Source organism: Hyperolius riggenbachi, chromosome 7 (assembly GCF_040937935.1).
Source record: "Hyperolius riggenbachi isolate aHypRig1 chromosome 7, aHypRig1.pri, whole genome shotgun sequence".
Lineage (NCBI taxonomy): Eukaryota > Metazoa > Chordata > Amphibia > Anura > Hyperoliidae > Hyperolius > Hyperolius riggenbachi.
The window spans coordinates 106,082,160-106,096,164 of NC_090652.1; the positions used below are offsets into that span (position 1 = coordinate 106,082,160).

General features: G+C 48.1%; 1 protein-coding gene across 4 annotated transcripts in view; it reads right to left on the reverse strand.

The window, feature by feature from the left end:
• The window catches only part of LOC137524517 (kinesin-like protein KIF19), a 232,123-nt gene that overhangs the window by 210,112 nt on the left and 8,006 nt on the right, over positions 1 to 14,005 (reverse strand). For all 4 annotated transcript variants that reach the window (XM_068244485.1, XM_068244486.1, XM_068244483.1 and 1 more), the window contains one exon: positions 13,810 to 13,890. In XM_068244485.1, coding sequence (XP_068100586.1) covers positions 13,810 to 13,890 — 81 coding nt within the window. The remainder of the gene's footprint in view (positions 1 to 13,809; positions 13,891 to 14,005) is intronic.

Here is a 14,005-nt window from a genome sequence, read left to right on the forward strand (position 1 = left end):
TGTCTCTAACAGCCAAAACAGCTAGCAGCAGTTACATAACCTGCCCACAGTAAAAATGTCACCATGTAATAAATGTCAGAATGTAAATCTGGGAGAGGAAAGATTTTACAATGAGCAAACACTGACTAAATCATTTATACATAACTATTGTAAAAATGAAGCACTTTTTTTATTACATTATTTTCACTGGAGTTCCTCTTTAACATATTACAAAAAGAGTTGACATGGCAACTGTTAGGCAGCATGAACCATCAATGCCAGAGGAGAACACTAGCTGAGAAGGTTGGTTCACACCAACCGCCACTATACAGTACCATGAAGCAACTGGCCTTCCAAATGAACCAGGGGGCTTTCAGATGTGTGTTGACAATGACTCTACAGAGAATCCTGTTGCAAATGGGGCTCTAATGGTTGGTGTCTGCACCCACACTCACAATGGTTCATCACAAAAAAAAAGGCTACAATTTGGACAGAAGTGGCAACATTACACTAACACCAATTGGCAGAGAGTTTCCTTCTCTGATGAGTCACGTAGTCATGTTTTGAACTCAGTTCCCTGGTTTCTGATTTCCCCAGACATTAACCCTACTGGGCATATTTGGGACCACCTAGATCAGGAATGGGCAAACTTGGCCCTCCCGCTGTTGAGGAACTACAAGTCCCACAATGCATTGCAGGAGTCTGACAGCCACAGTCATGACTCATGAAGGCAAATGCATTGTGGGACTTGTAGTTCCGTAACAGCTGGAGGGCCGAGTTTGCCCATGCCTGACCTAGATCAACATGTTCGACAATTGGATCCATCATGCATCTGTCAGCGACTGTCCAATGTACTGCAGTCTGCCTGGTTCCAGATACCTATAGAAACCTCCATCCTCATATTGAGTCACTCGCATTGCATCCGGCTGCTGTCCAGGCTATCAGAGGCAGTTATTCTGAATATTACAAGCTGGTCTATATATATGCACACATATAAAAGGTCTTTTTGAAATATAAAATTATTGAAAAATTATCTTTCCATTTCAATTTGCAGCCAACAAAGAATTTCTGAAACTGACAGTAAGCTCTAATTGCATTTTTTTGCCAATGCAGTGGCCTGCACTGAGACGCCGGCCCCTTCGTGTCACTTACACATGCCGGAGCAGGCTGAGGTATACCAAGAAAGGCGGCGTGAGAAGTGGAGTGTGAGATACAGGCCTGGGGTGTGAAGTGGGCCCCCCATAAAGGGGCAGTGTTTGGGAGCCGACTAGATTGGCATAGGCTGTGGCCAGGCGATTGGGCAAGGCATGAACCACTCTGCACCTGTTGGGGTTTATTGACATGCTCATGTGCTGGCAGTTTTTAATGTTTTTTTTATTTTATTTATTGGACAGACACCCTATGCACTTTATCTCATCATATTCACAATAAATATTTTTGTAAGAGGCACATGTAGCAGCTCTTCGGTTGTTTTGTTGTGCTGTTGTAAGGATACTTGGCACTTGAGCAGCTCCTCAGAATTTGAGTAGTGCGATGTTTGATTGGAGTGGCCATCCACAATTATATTTTTTGTTGAATAGCAGCCAAAGCAGCTGCTATGGGGCTCTGGTGCAGAGGGGGCCCAGGTGGTACTTAATGTTTTCACCATTAACTTTCTTGTGTTCCTCCACCCTCACACTTTGTCTCAGTGCCCATGGAGTATGTGCAGTGTTCATTGCATGAGAATGTAGACTGCCCAATTAAGTCATAGGGTAGGGGCAGGTGGCATAGCTTAAAGTAAATGGAAACCGTGGGGTAATAAAAGAAAACCAAAAACTTGCCTAAGGAGAGGGACGGCTCTGGGTCCTAACAAGCCTTCCCTCTCCTCTCCCGGTGCCCTCGGTGCAGCGCTGTCACTGAAAGCAGTATTTGACTAAGTTGGTCAAATACTGCTCACTCCGCTGGCGAAGGTGACTTCGGAAAGTCTGCAGGAGCCCAAGTGCTTCCGAAGACGGGCCACTCCATACTGCGCACGCGCGAGCGAGCGTCCTCTATCGCACACTAGCGAGTGCGCAGTATGGAGCCGCCTGTCTTCGGGAGAACTCAGCTCCCGAAGACTTCCAAAGTCCCCAGCGGTGGGGGATTCAAACACGGGAGCCAGCACTGAAATGAAAGCACCGGGAGAGGAGAGCGAAGGCTCATTAGGACCCAGAGCCTTCCCTCTCCTTAGGGAAGTATCTGCTTTATTTTTATTTTTAAAGAGTGCCCCTTGAAAATTTTGCTATGGGGCCCCATGCTCTCTAGCTGTGCCACTGGCAGACATCATCTTTAAAAGGCTATTTATACAACGTTTTCTACTCAAACTGGTACCTGGATTTCTGCTTTAAAGATAATTTGAGAGAAACTGGTATCTTAGCAGATAAACTGTTTGCTAGATGCATCCCAGTGGGAAGGTGCTGAAAGGACAATGCTGCACAAATGTCTCCCTGGGGTACAAACACATTTCAGGAACCACAGTATGTTACTGGCTCTTATGTCACATGTCTAACTCAAACATCACAACTAGTAGCTAACATGCCCAGGGGGACATTAACGCTATTCTGTGCCTGCATGTGACAGCCTTCCACTGCCAAGCATCATCATGATCAATGAGAAAAACAAACATGCCCTCTATAATGAAAAATAATTGCATCTAAAGGTTTTATGGGTTTAGGGTTTATTTCTATGCAGATAGCCAATCATGTTCTTTTAAGTCGGTATGAAAAAGCTACTTATTATTATTATGATTATTATTTTTTATTTATATTGCACCAACATCTTTTATAGAGCTGTACATAGTATAAAACAAATAGTGGGGAACATAGATACATGAGAGGTTCAAAACTCTGTGCAATCAGAACATCTAGTAATACGAATATACTGTATTTTTTGTACTATAAGACTCACTTTTTCTCCCCCAAAAGCGGGGGGAAAAGGCACTGCGTCTTATAGTCCAAATGCAGGGAGCTCCTGACTTGTGAACGCCTACCAATTCGAACCTCCAACCCACCGCAATGTCTAGGACTCCCTGTACTGTACCCATGCGGAGGAGGACACAGGGGGGCAAATGGAGGACACCGGGGGACAAAGGGGCATAAAAGAGGACACAAGGAGACACAGAGGGGCATAGTGGAGGACACAAGGAGGACAGAGGTGGACACATGGGGGACAGAGGAGGAGACAAGAAGGACAGAGGAGGACATGGGGAGACACATAGGGGAGGTACATAGGGGGTATAATCCACAAGTTGCCCTTTCACCATGGATGCACCAGGTTTAGTATATACATTTTTCACCTGGTTTTGTCCTCTAACCCTAGGTGCGTCTTATAGTCAGAAGCGTCTTATAGTCAGAAAAATGCTGTAGTTGATGTGTGGTTTGAAACAATCACCAATACTATCATTTCATATGATCAATTACAGCCAGGGCCGTGCCGAGGCGGGAGAGGCTCCAACCTCAGGGCGCAGTGTAGGAGGGGCACACAACTCACTCAGCTATCATTCTCCTATTGTGTTTTTAAGCAGAAAGAAATAAGAAAAGGGGATACATGGCAGTGCCTACAAGCCAGATCACTAGAGATTAAGGTGTTAAGGGGGTTGGGGGCCCTGGGGCACCTCTTAGTCTAATAACAATCAGTGTGTGAGGCTGGGGTGGGAGGGATGTAGGGGCGCACTTTGGTGTCTCCGCCTTGGGTGCTGGAGGACTTTGTCCCGGCTCTGATTACAGCAGAATAAAAAACACTAGGAGGAAGTCCCTGCCCTTGCGAGCTTACATTTAGAGGGTAGTGAGTTGGAGACATTAGGGAAGGAGTCACGGTTACTGGTGTGGCAGTAAACCTCCAATACTACCTATAGCAAATTATAGGCTTCCTGTTCAGGAAATGTTGTTGAAAACAAAGAAAACCCTGAGAGTCACCCATGAGGAGATGGACTGACCCAAAACCTGTCGGTTCTGTCAGATTTTAACTGCCTACTTTTTTTGTGATAGTGATCCTTTAACCTCCCTGGCGTTCAGTTTCTGCTGGATTTCCGTGCAAAAAGTGATCCAGATATTTTTCACAGCATTTTTTCCTGTAACTTACCAAAATGTGTCAAGCTAGGGTCTAGTATACATTTTGAGCATAATAAAAGCTCAGGTTCGGCCAAGAGACAAATCTCTCTCTGATCGAATCTGATTAGATAGAGATCTGTCGGCTGCTCATACACCGCAGGCTTATTCCTGATCAATTTCAGAATTAATCTCTCGGGAATTGGCAGTGTCCGCTGCCGCCCTGTGTATATGTGCCCCCCGTGTGTGCATTTATACATTACCTGTCCTGTGTCACCCACCGTGCAGTGCTCATCCGTCTTTGGAATCCCCTGCTGGTTATTGTATTGGTTTCAATACCCAAAAAAATAAAAAGTTTGCTGCCAGATGTCATCAACACCGATCGCTGGGGAACATCACTATCAGAGGTACGTGATTAGGGATCGGCACGCCAAAGGTAAGTATAAGTGCTCCCAGTATGGGTGGCCAAGTATAGGTGCCCCCAGGATAGTTTAGCCAGCAATAGAAACCCAAGTACAGGCTAGCCAGCCATAGGAGTTGCAGTATAGGCCAGCCAGCCAGCCATAGGTGTTGCAGTATAGGCCAGCCAGCCATAGGTGCCACAATACAGGTTAGCCAGCCATAGGTGCCGCAGTACAGGTTAGCCAGTACTTGGTGCCCATTAGAGGTTAGGCAGCCATAGGTGTCCCAGTGTAGGTTAGCCATAGGTACCACAGTATATGTTAGGGAGCCATAGGTGTCTAAGCATAGGTTACGCAGCCATTAGAAATGCTCATTCGGATTTCACGGAATTGAAATTTCCGAGTACCAATCGGAAATCCAAATTTCCGATCGGAAAATGGAAGTCGGAAATCGTATTTCTGCAAAAATACTGCTTTACTGCAATTCTGTAATTTTAGACCAGATACAGAACTCGAAATCAATGGACCAATCGGAGAATACAGAAACAAAACTCGGAAGTATTTGACCAATCAGAGAATGCAAAAAATGACCCAAAAAAAAACACTACTCGGAAATCGGAAATCTGAACTCGGAAATCAATCGGAAATCCTGGAAATCGGCAATCTCCAATAACGGAAATCAGAATTTCTGCGGAATCGGAAATGAACATTTCCGACCATCCCCAGCAGCCATAGGTGCCACAGTATAGATTAGTTAGCTATAGGTGTCCCAGTATAGGTTAGCTAGCCATATGTGCCACAGTATATGTTAGGCAGCCACAAGTGTCCCAGTGTTAGTTAGCAATAGGTGCCCAGTACATGTTAGGCAGCCGTAGGTGCCACAGTATATTTTAGGCAGCCATATCTTATATCTAAACAGTATATTTTAGGCTAGCTATGGCAGGGCGTCCCAGTAGATGATCTCCATCTAAAATCCCCCCAACCCCCCCCCCCCCCCCCCCCCCCCCCCCTCTGCTCGTGCTGATCACACCACCAGTTCCAAGTCCGATCCCTTCTAACTACAGTACCGGGATGCACAGTTTGTTGCCGTCAGCAAGCTGTGCGCCCCGGTACTGTAGTTAGAAGGGATCGGACTCGGAGCTGGTAGTGTGATCAGCGCAGGCAGAGGCACAATGAGTACAAGCACCGGCCACCCACTAACAGGAGGAGGGGACAGAAGAGGGAGACAGGAGGCATGCAGCTGCAGGGGGAGAGGGGCAGTATCGCTGCGGAGGGAGAGTAGGGTGAGGAAACATTAAAGAAGGGGGGATCGCTGAGGGGCCAACACCAATATTCTCCCACATATAGCTTGCTAACATGTCCTGGTCCCCCTATAGCTAACTAACTTAGTCTGGGTGTCCACACTTCATTTGAAAATCTCCTGAGCGGCATGCCCGACACTGTGTGTAGCCAATACCTTCTCCAGGCCCCCAAGTGCAGCAATTATTCGCTCCCTTTTATGCAGCCCAGTATTTCCTCCTGCCCCTTTCCTTGCTAATTATTGTGGCCAGGACTTTCAGACCTATGTTTTCTTGGCATTTCCTTTAATCAAAGTATCACTTACCACTGGGGAAATTGCTGCAAATGGGAATGTCACTAGTACACACATAACTCAGTAGAGTGGGATCGAACCTCCGATTTTCGGTTCGCGAACCGGGTTCGCGAACTTCCGCGGAAGGTTCGGTTCGCGTAAAAGTTCGCGAACCGCAATAGACTTCAATGGGGATGCAAACTTTGAAAAAAAAAAATTATGCTGGCCACAAAAGTGATGGAAAAGATGTTTCAAGGGGTCTAACACCTGGACCCCCAGATGGCGGAGTGGGATACATGCCAAAAGTCCCTGGGAAAAATCTGGATTTGACGCAAAGCAGCGTTTTAAGGGCAGAAATCACATTGAATGCTAAATGACAGGCCTAAAGTGCTTTAAAACATCTTGCATGTGTATACATCAATCAGGTAGTGAAATCAAGGTACTGCTTCACACTGACACACCAAACTCACCGTGTAATGCACCGCAAACAGCTGTTTGTGTAGTGACGGCCGTGCTGGACTGGTGCGCACCATGGCGAGAGTGCAGGTTTTGGTGGCTTTACAGCCCATATGGTCGCCTGGCTGATGTAGGTGAATGACAGAACAGTGACTGTCCAGCTGATCAAATTTGGTCTGACCACAATGAGGCAACGACCTTATTATTGTGGGTGTGCCCCCCGAGACACTCATCTAGGCGCCGGTCATTGCTTCATTGTGATACGCAAGCCCCTTCACCACGGCAAGGTAATGATCACGAAGGGGACTGGGCGCATGTACATGCCTTTTCTTTTGTTGTTGCAGCTGCCCGCAGTGCAGCCAGAAAAATTAGGCAGTCATGTACACGCACCAGAAAAATTATTACAGCGGCCGCTGCTAGCAACGGCCTAAAAAATTCAGCAATCCGCCTGGAGTCCCGGACCCTGTTGGTGGTGGCGGAGAAGGTAGTCAAGCGGCCTGCAGGCAGACATGCTGTGTGGAGGGACTGGGAGGGACTTAGTCTTCTTGGGGCAGGCCAGGCAGCCAGTCACACGGCGTGCAGGCAGAGATGCTGTGTGTGCAGGGACTGACTTAGTCTTGGGGCGGGCAGCAGCCCTCCGGGACCCATGCCTCATTCATTTTGATAAAGGTGAGGTACTTAAAGAGACTCCGTAACAAAAATTGCATCCTGTTTTTTATCATCCTACAAGTTCCAAAAGCTATTCTAATGTGTTCTGGCTTACTGCAGCCCTTTCTACCTTCACTGTCTCTGTAATAAATCAATGTATCTTTCCCCTGTCAGACTGGTCGGCCTGTGTCTGGAAGGCTGCCAAGTTCTTCAGTGTTGTGGTTCTGCTATGAACTCACCCTTCCTGGCCCCTCTCTGCACACTGCCTGTGTGTTATTTAGATTAGAGCAGCTTCTCTCTTCTCTCTTATCTTTTACAAGCTGGATAAATCGTCCTCTGAGCTTGCTGGGCTTTCACATACTGAAGAATTACAAACAAGGGCAAAGCTGTTTGCAGGAAGAAAAGAGCAGCCTGAAACTTCAGTGCATGAGAGATACAGGGGGAAAGAAACACACAAATGATCTCTTGAGATTCAAAAGGAATGCTGTATACAGCCTGCTTGTGTATGGATGTATTTTTCTATGTGTGGACATACTGTACATCAACCTACTTCCTTTTGGTGGCCATTTTGTTTGTTTACAAACAAACTTATTAAAACTGTTTTTAACCACTTTTAATGCGGCGAGGAGCGGCGAAATTGTGACAGAGGGTAATAGGAGATGTCCCCTAACGCACTGGTATGTTTACTTTTGAGCGATTTTAACAATACAGATTCTCTTTAACAGTTTTGTGACTTAGGCGACTTCTCTTCTCAGTGACAATGCCTCCAGCTGCGCTGAAGGTCCTTTCTGACAGGACGCTTGCGGCAGGGCAGGAGAGAAGTTGGATGGCAAATTGGGACAGCTCTGGCCACAGGTCAAGCCTGCGCACCCAGTAGTTCAAGGGTTCCTCATCGCTGTTCACAGCAGTGTCTACATCCACACTTAAGGCCAGGTAGTCGGCTACCTGCCGTTCCAGGCGTTGGTGGAGGGTGGATCCGGAAGGGCTACGGCGAGGCGTTGGACTAAAGAACGTCCGGAGGAGGATTAGTGGCAGTGGTACCTTGCTGGCGTTGTGCTGTCACATCACCCTTAAAGGCATTGTAAAGCATAGTTGACAGCTTGTTCTGCATGTGCTGCATCCTTTCCACCTTCAGGTGAGTTGGTAACAGGTCCGCCACTTTGTGCCTGTACCGAGGGTCTAGTAGTGTGGCCACCCAGTACAGCTCATTCCCCTTGAGGTTTTTTATATGGGGGTCCCTCAACAGGCAGGACAGCATAAAAGACGACATCTGCACAAAGTCGGATCCAGATGTACCATGCATCTCCTCTTGCTCTTCCTCAGTTACGTCACGTAAGTCAACCTCCTCCCCCCAGCCGCGAACAATACCACGGGAAGGTTGAGCAGCACAAGCCCCCTGCGACGCCTGCTGCGGTTGTTCTCCTGCCGCCGTCCCCTCCTCCTCCTCCCCCAAAGAAACACCTTGCTCATCATCCTCTGAGTCTGACTCGTCTTCTGCACACGACTTCTCTTCTTCCTCCTCCTCCCCCCTCTGTGCTGCCGCAGGTGTTGAGGAAACAGCTGGGTCTGATGAAAATTGGTCCCATGCCTGTTCCTGCCGTAACTGTTCCTGGTCACGCTCATTCGCAGCTTCATCCGCCACTCTACGCACAGCACGCTCCAAGAAGTAAGCGTAGGGAATTAAGTCGCTGATGGTGCCTTCACTGCGGCTCACCAGGTTGGTCGCCTCCTCAAACGACCGCATGAGCCTGCATGCATTTCTCATCAGTGTCCAGTTGTCGGGCCAGAACATCCCCATCTTCCCAGACTGTTTCATTCTACTGTAGAGGTACTGGGTGACGGCTTTCTTCTGTTCTAGCAGGCGGGAGAACATGAGCAGGGTCGAATTCCAGCAAGTCGGGCTATCGCAAACCAGGCGTCTCACCGGCAAGTTGTTTTTCCGCTGAATTTCCGCAAAGCATGCCATGGCTGTGTAAGACCGCCTCAAATGCCCACAGAACTTCCTGGCCTGCTTCAGGACATCCGCTAAGCCAGGGTACTTTGACACAAATCTTTGAACAACTAGATTCATGACATGTGCCATGCAGGGTATGTGTGTCAGCTTCCCCATATGCAAAGCGGCAAGCAGATTGCTGCCGTTGTCGCACACCACGTTGCCTATCTCCAGGTGGTGCGGGGTCAGCCACTCATCCACCTGTTTCTTAAGAGCAGCCAGGAGAGCTGCTCCAGTGTGACTCTCCGCTTTGAGGCAAGACATGTCTAAGATGGCGTGACACCGTCGTACCTGGCATGCAGCATAGGCCCTGCGGAGCTGGGGCTGTGTAGCTGGAGAGGAGAACTGCCACTCAGCCAAGGAGGAGGAGGACAGCGAAGAGCATGTAGCAGGAGGAGAGGAGGTGGCAGGAGGCCTGCCTGCAAGCCGTGGAGGTGTCACAATTTGGTCCGTTGCGCCCTGCTTGCCATCGTTCACCAGGTTGACCCAATGGGCTGTGTACGTAATGTAGCGGCCCTGCCCGTGCTTGGCAGACCAGGCATCCGTGGTCAGGTGTACCCTTGACCAAATGCTCTTCGCAAGAGATGACACCACTTGCCTCTCAACTTCACGGTGCAGTTGGGGTATGGCCTTTCTAGAAAAATAAGTGCGGCCTGGCATCTTCCACTGCGGTGTCCCGATGGCCACCAGCCGGTATGGTAACAGCTGGCGAGCTAACAGTTCCGCCACGCCAGCTGTCAGACGCCGGGCAAGGGGGTGACTGGCTGAAATTGGCTTCTTCCGCTCAAACATTTCCTTCACGGACACCTGACTGCTGCTGTGGGCAGAGGAGCAGGAAGCGCTCAAGGGCAGAGGCGGAGTGGAGGAGGGTGCCTGTGAAGGTGCAAGGGAGAAAGCGGCAGAAGCAGATGATGCACCTGAAGGAGGAAGAGGAGAAGGAGGGTGACTTTTCTTTTGTGTGCTGCTGCTGCTGCTTTTGCTCAGGTGGCCATCCCATTGCTGTTTGTGCCTTTTCTCCAGGTGCCTTCGTAAGGCACTTGTCCCTACGTGAGTGTTGGCCTTTCCACGGCTCAATTTTTGTTGGCAGAGCGAACAGATGGCTTTGCTCCGATCTGAGGCGCACACATTAAAAAATTTCCACACCGCTGAGCCACCCTGGGATGTGGGCACTATGGGGGCCTCAGCAGCTGATGCTGAAGGGCAAGTTGGCTGGCTGTACATAGGTGGCGATACATGGTGCCGGACACTGCCACCAGCTGTTTCTGACGAAGAGCTGCCCCAGCTTCTTTCAGCAACTTCTCTCCTCCTACTACTCTCTGACTCCCCCTCTGAACTGTCCCCCTCTTCATCTCCTCTATTGGGAACATACAGAGGATCCGTATCATCGTCATCATCGTAATCATCCTGCCCAGCTTCGCTTGCCTCAGAAAAATCCAAACATGCACCATCAGTAGGTCCTTCATCCTCCTTACACGTTACATCCATAGTGTTGCTGCGTAACTCAGACATATGAGCTGGTGAAAATTCATCTGGCTGTAACAACAATGGCTGTGCATCAGTGATTTCACCACTAAATAATTATTGCGAAGTGTCAAATGCAGCGGAAGTGGTGCTAGTAGTAGCGCTGGTGGCTGAGCAAGATGAGGTGTTCTGTGTCGCTAAATACTCAACCACGTCCTGACAATCTTGGGAGGTGATGGGACGTGCCTTCTTCCGAGCACTGTACTGTGGGCCAGGTCCACACGAAATTACATTTACACGACCTCGCACAGACCTGCCGGGTGGCCTTCCTCTGGCTCTGGCACTACCTCTTCCTCTACCTGTTTTGTCCATATCGGGTATGCACGGAGTAGTATATCACACTGCATGCACTCACGTAGGTAGGTGGGTTCACTTAACTGCACAGGTATGCGCACTGATGCGGTGGGTTCACTGAACAGAACAGGTATGCAGTGGCGGGTTCACTGAACAGAACAGGTATGCAGTGGCGGGTTCACTGAACAGGTATGCAGTGGTGGGTTCACAGTACAGGTATGCAGTGGTGGGTTCACAGAACAGGTATGCAGTGGTGGGTTCACAGAACAGGTATGCAGTGGTGGGTTCACTGAACAGGTATGCAGTGGTGGGTTCACAGAACAGGTATGCAGCCAGGAACAAGCTAAGCCTAACTAATCTTTCCCTATGAGAGACAGTCTGCAGCAGCTCGCCCTACTCTCACTAACGCAGGCACACGAGTGAGCTTAATGGCCGCCGCTGCCTGCCTTTTATTAGGGGGGGAGTGGCTCCAGGGGCTAGTGTAGCCTAATTGGCTACACTGGGCCTGCTGACTGTGATGTAGAGGGTCAAAGTTGACCCTTATGGTGCATTATGGGGCGAACCGAACTTCCGCAAAACTTCGCCTGCGGGACGCGAACGCGAACCACTGAAGTTCGCATGGAACCGTTCGCAGGCGAACCGTTCGGCCCAACTCTATAACTCAGTGTAGAGGCCTGCGCGGGTCCACTTTTTTATACCCGACCCGCGACTCGCTTTCTGGTGAATTTGATACCCGCAACCCGACCCGCACCCGCAGAACCGCTACCCGCACCCGACCCGCTACCCGCGACCCGCTTTTTTACATTTTCTTAAAGTGCACCTTTAAAGTAACATTGGGGAGATGTAAAGTTAATAAAACCTATTTTTATACACAAACCAAAGCTAAAGAAGGTTTTTAGCTTGCTTTCACTACCCGCGACCTGCACCCGCAGATCGCTACCCGCAACCCTACCCGCACCCGCAAGTCGCTACCCGCACCCGACCCGCACCCGCAGCTTGAATCAACTCGGGTACCCGAACCCGACCCGCATTTCGGGTTACCCGCGGGTACCCGACCCGCTGCAGGTCTCTAACTCAGTGTGCTCAGTGTTGCCTATGACTCGTGTATAAGTCGACCCCTATACTTTTATGAAGTGAATCATACCTAAATTTCTAACTTATTATAATGAACCTGCCTGTTTATGATCTTGTTCCAACAAGACCGTTACCTCCGGGTCTCGGCGCTTGTTTTCCGCACATGTTAACAATGGTCAGCTGACTACAGTCAGCTGACAGCACGGTGTCAGCTGATGTTACAGCTGACACCTAGGTAGGTGTTTTGACTGTATGATTGGATGTGCAGGTGTGGCCGGCCACTGATTGGATGTAGAGTTGTATTTGAACTTGCAGAGTGCTCCCAGTCATCGCCAGTGATAAGCATAGCTAGCTTTGGCTAGTTGCTGGGTGTGCACTCTCTTGTTTAGATTACTGGATATTGACCTTGGCTCGTACCTGACTATTCCTGTCTGTTGTGATTAACCTCTGCTTGATTCCTGGATACTATCTGCCTGCTGCCTGACCCGACCATTGCCTGTTTACTGGATACTCTTGTCTGCTGCCTGGACCGACCACTGCCTGTTTACTGGACACTCTTGTCTGCTGCCTGGACCAACCACTGCCTGTTTACTGGATACTCTTGTCTGCCACCTGGATTGACCATTGCTTGTTATTGGATACTTCTTGCATGCTATCTGGACTGGACGATAAGTATACTCATATTATCCCTGTCAGTACTGACAACTTTGCATGCAGTCTGAAATGAACTATGTCTCATACTGCCTAGAGCATCAGTTGCCTATTGAATAACTTAGCATGGAGACTTGCTTGAACTATCTCAGATCTGGATTATTACCCATTACCTGTGGACTTGCTTGTCATCCCTGCTACTACTGACACACAACACTGATAGCCTCATTATTCTGAATCAATGTAATAACCCGTGTGATACTTATGAATTATTGAACTGTGTTGCTAGCCTCATTAGGGTTCTGACAAGTATTTCCTCTCTACTTCACTCTGGCCTGGTGCACACCAAGCAGTTTTTGTAGCGTTTTCCAAACCGCTTCCGCCTGTGAAAATGCTTGGCTAATGTATTTCAATGGGATGGTACACACCAGCGGTTTGAGGTTTTTAGCAAACCGCAAACGTGGGTCCTGCAGCACATTTGAGGTTTGCAGAAGCATTTCTGCCTCAATGTAAAGTATAGGAAAAGCTCAAACCGCTTTTTCCAGGCGTTTTTGTTACAGAAGCTGTTCAGTAACAGCTTTTACTGTAACAATATTTGTAATCTGCTACACAAAAACACTCCCAAAAACACTAGGCATGTTTAGAAAACGTCTCTAAACATGCCTAGAATCGCTCTGAAATCTGCTCCAAAAACCTCTAGCGTTTTGAGGATCTGCTAGCGGTTTGGGTGTGCACTGGGCCTCTGTATGCTTGCAGGTTATTGAGGCATAGAGACTGGGTGAGGAAATAACCTGTCAAGCTTTACACTTACACTTGAGTATATATACAGTATGTAGTGAATAACAGTTCTGAATAGGGATGATCAATGAGATAAAAATATTTCCGAGTTTATGCAGATTTATGTAAATTTTTATGTAAACATATACAGCTTGAAAATGGACCAATCAAGTTCCAACCAAGTTTAAATTGATTGGTCCATTTTCAAGCTGCATATATTTGCATAAAATTTTACATAAATCTGCATGAACCTGAAAATATTTGCTATTGACAAAATTGACAAAAATTATGCTAAACCTTTCTCTGTGTTTCTTGACAAGGACAAATACATTTTAAATCAGTTTAGCATAGCAATAAATAAATAAAAACACAGTTACTTACCTGGTCACTAAGTTTGAATGCTGTGCACTGAACACCTCTCTCTTTTTCAGCCTGGTTAAATGGCCGGATTCGCAATGCAACCTGTAAAACGTTCAAAATGTGGCAGATTGATAATGTGAAATCAAAAAGATGTCTCCTAACCTACATAATACTATTATGACAAAGCTGATAATACCATGAGGCAGAGAAAAATCAC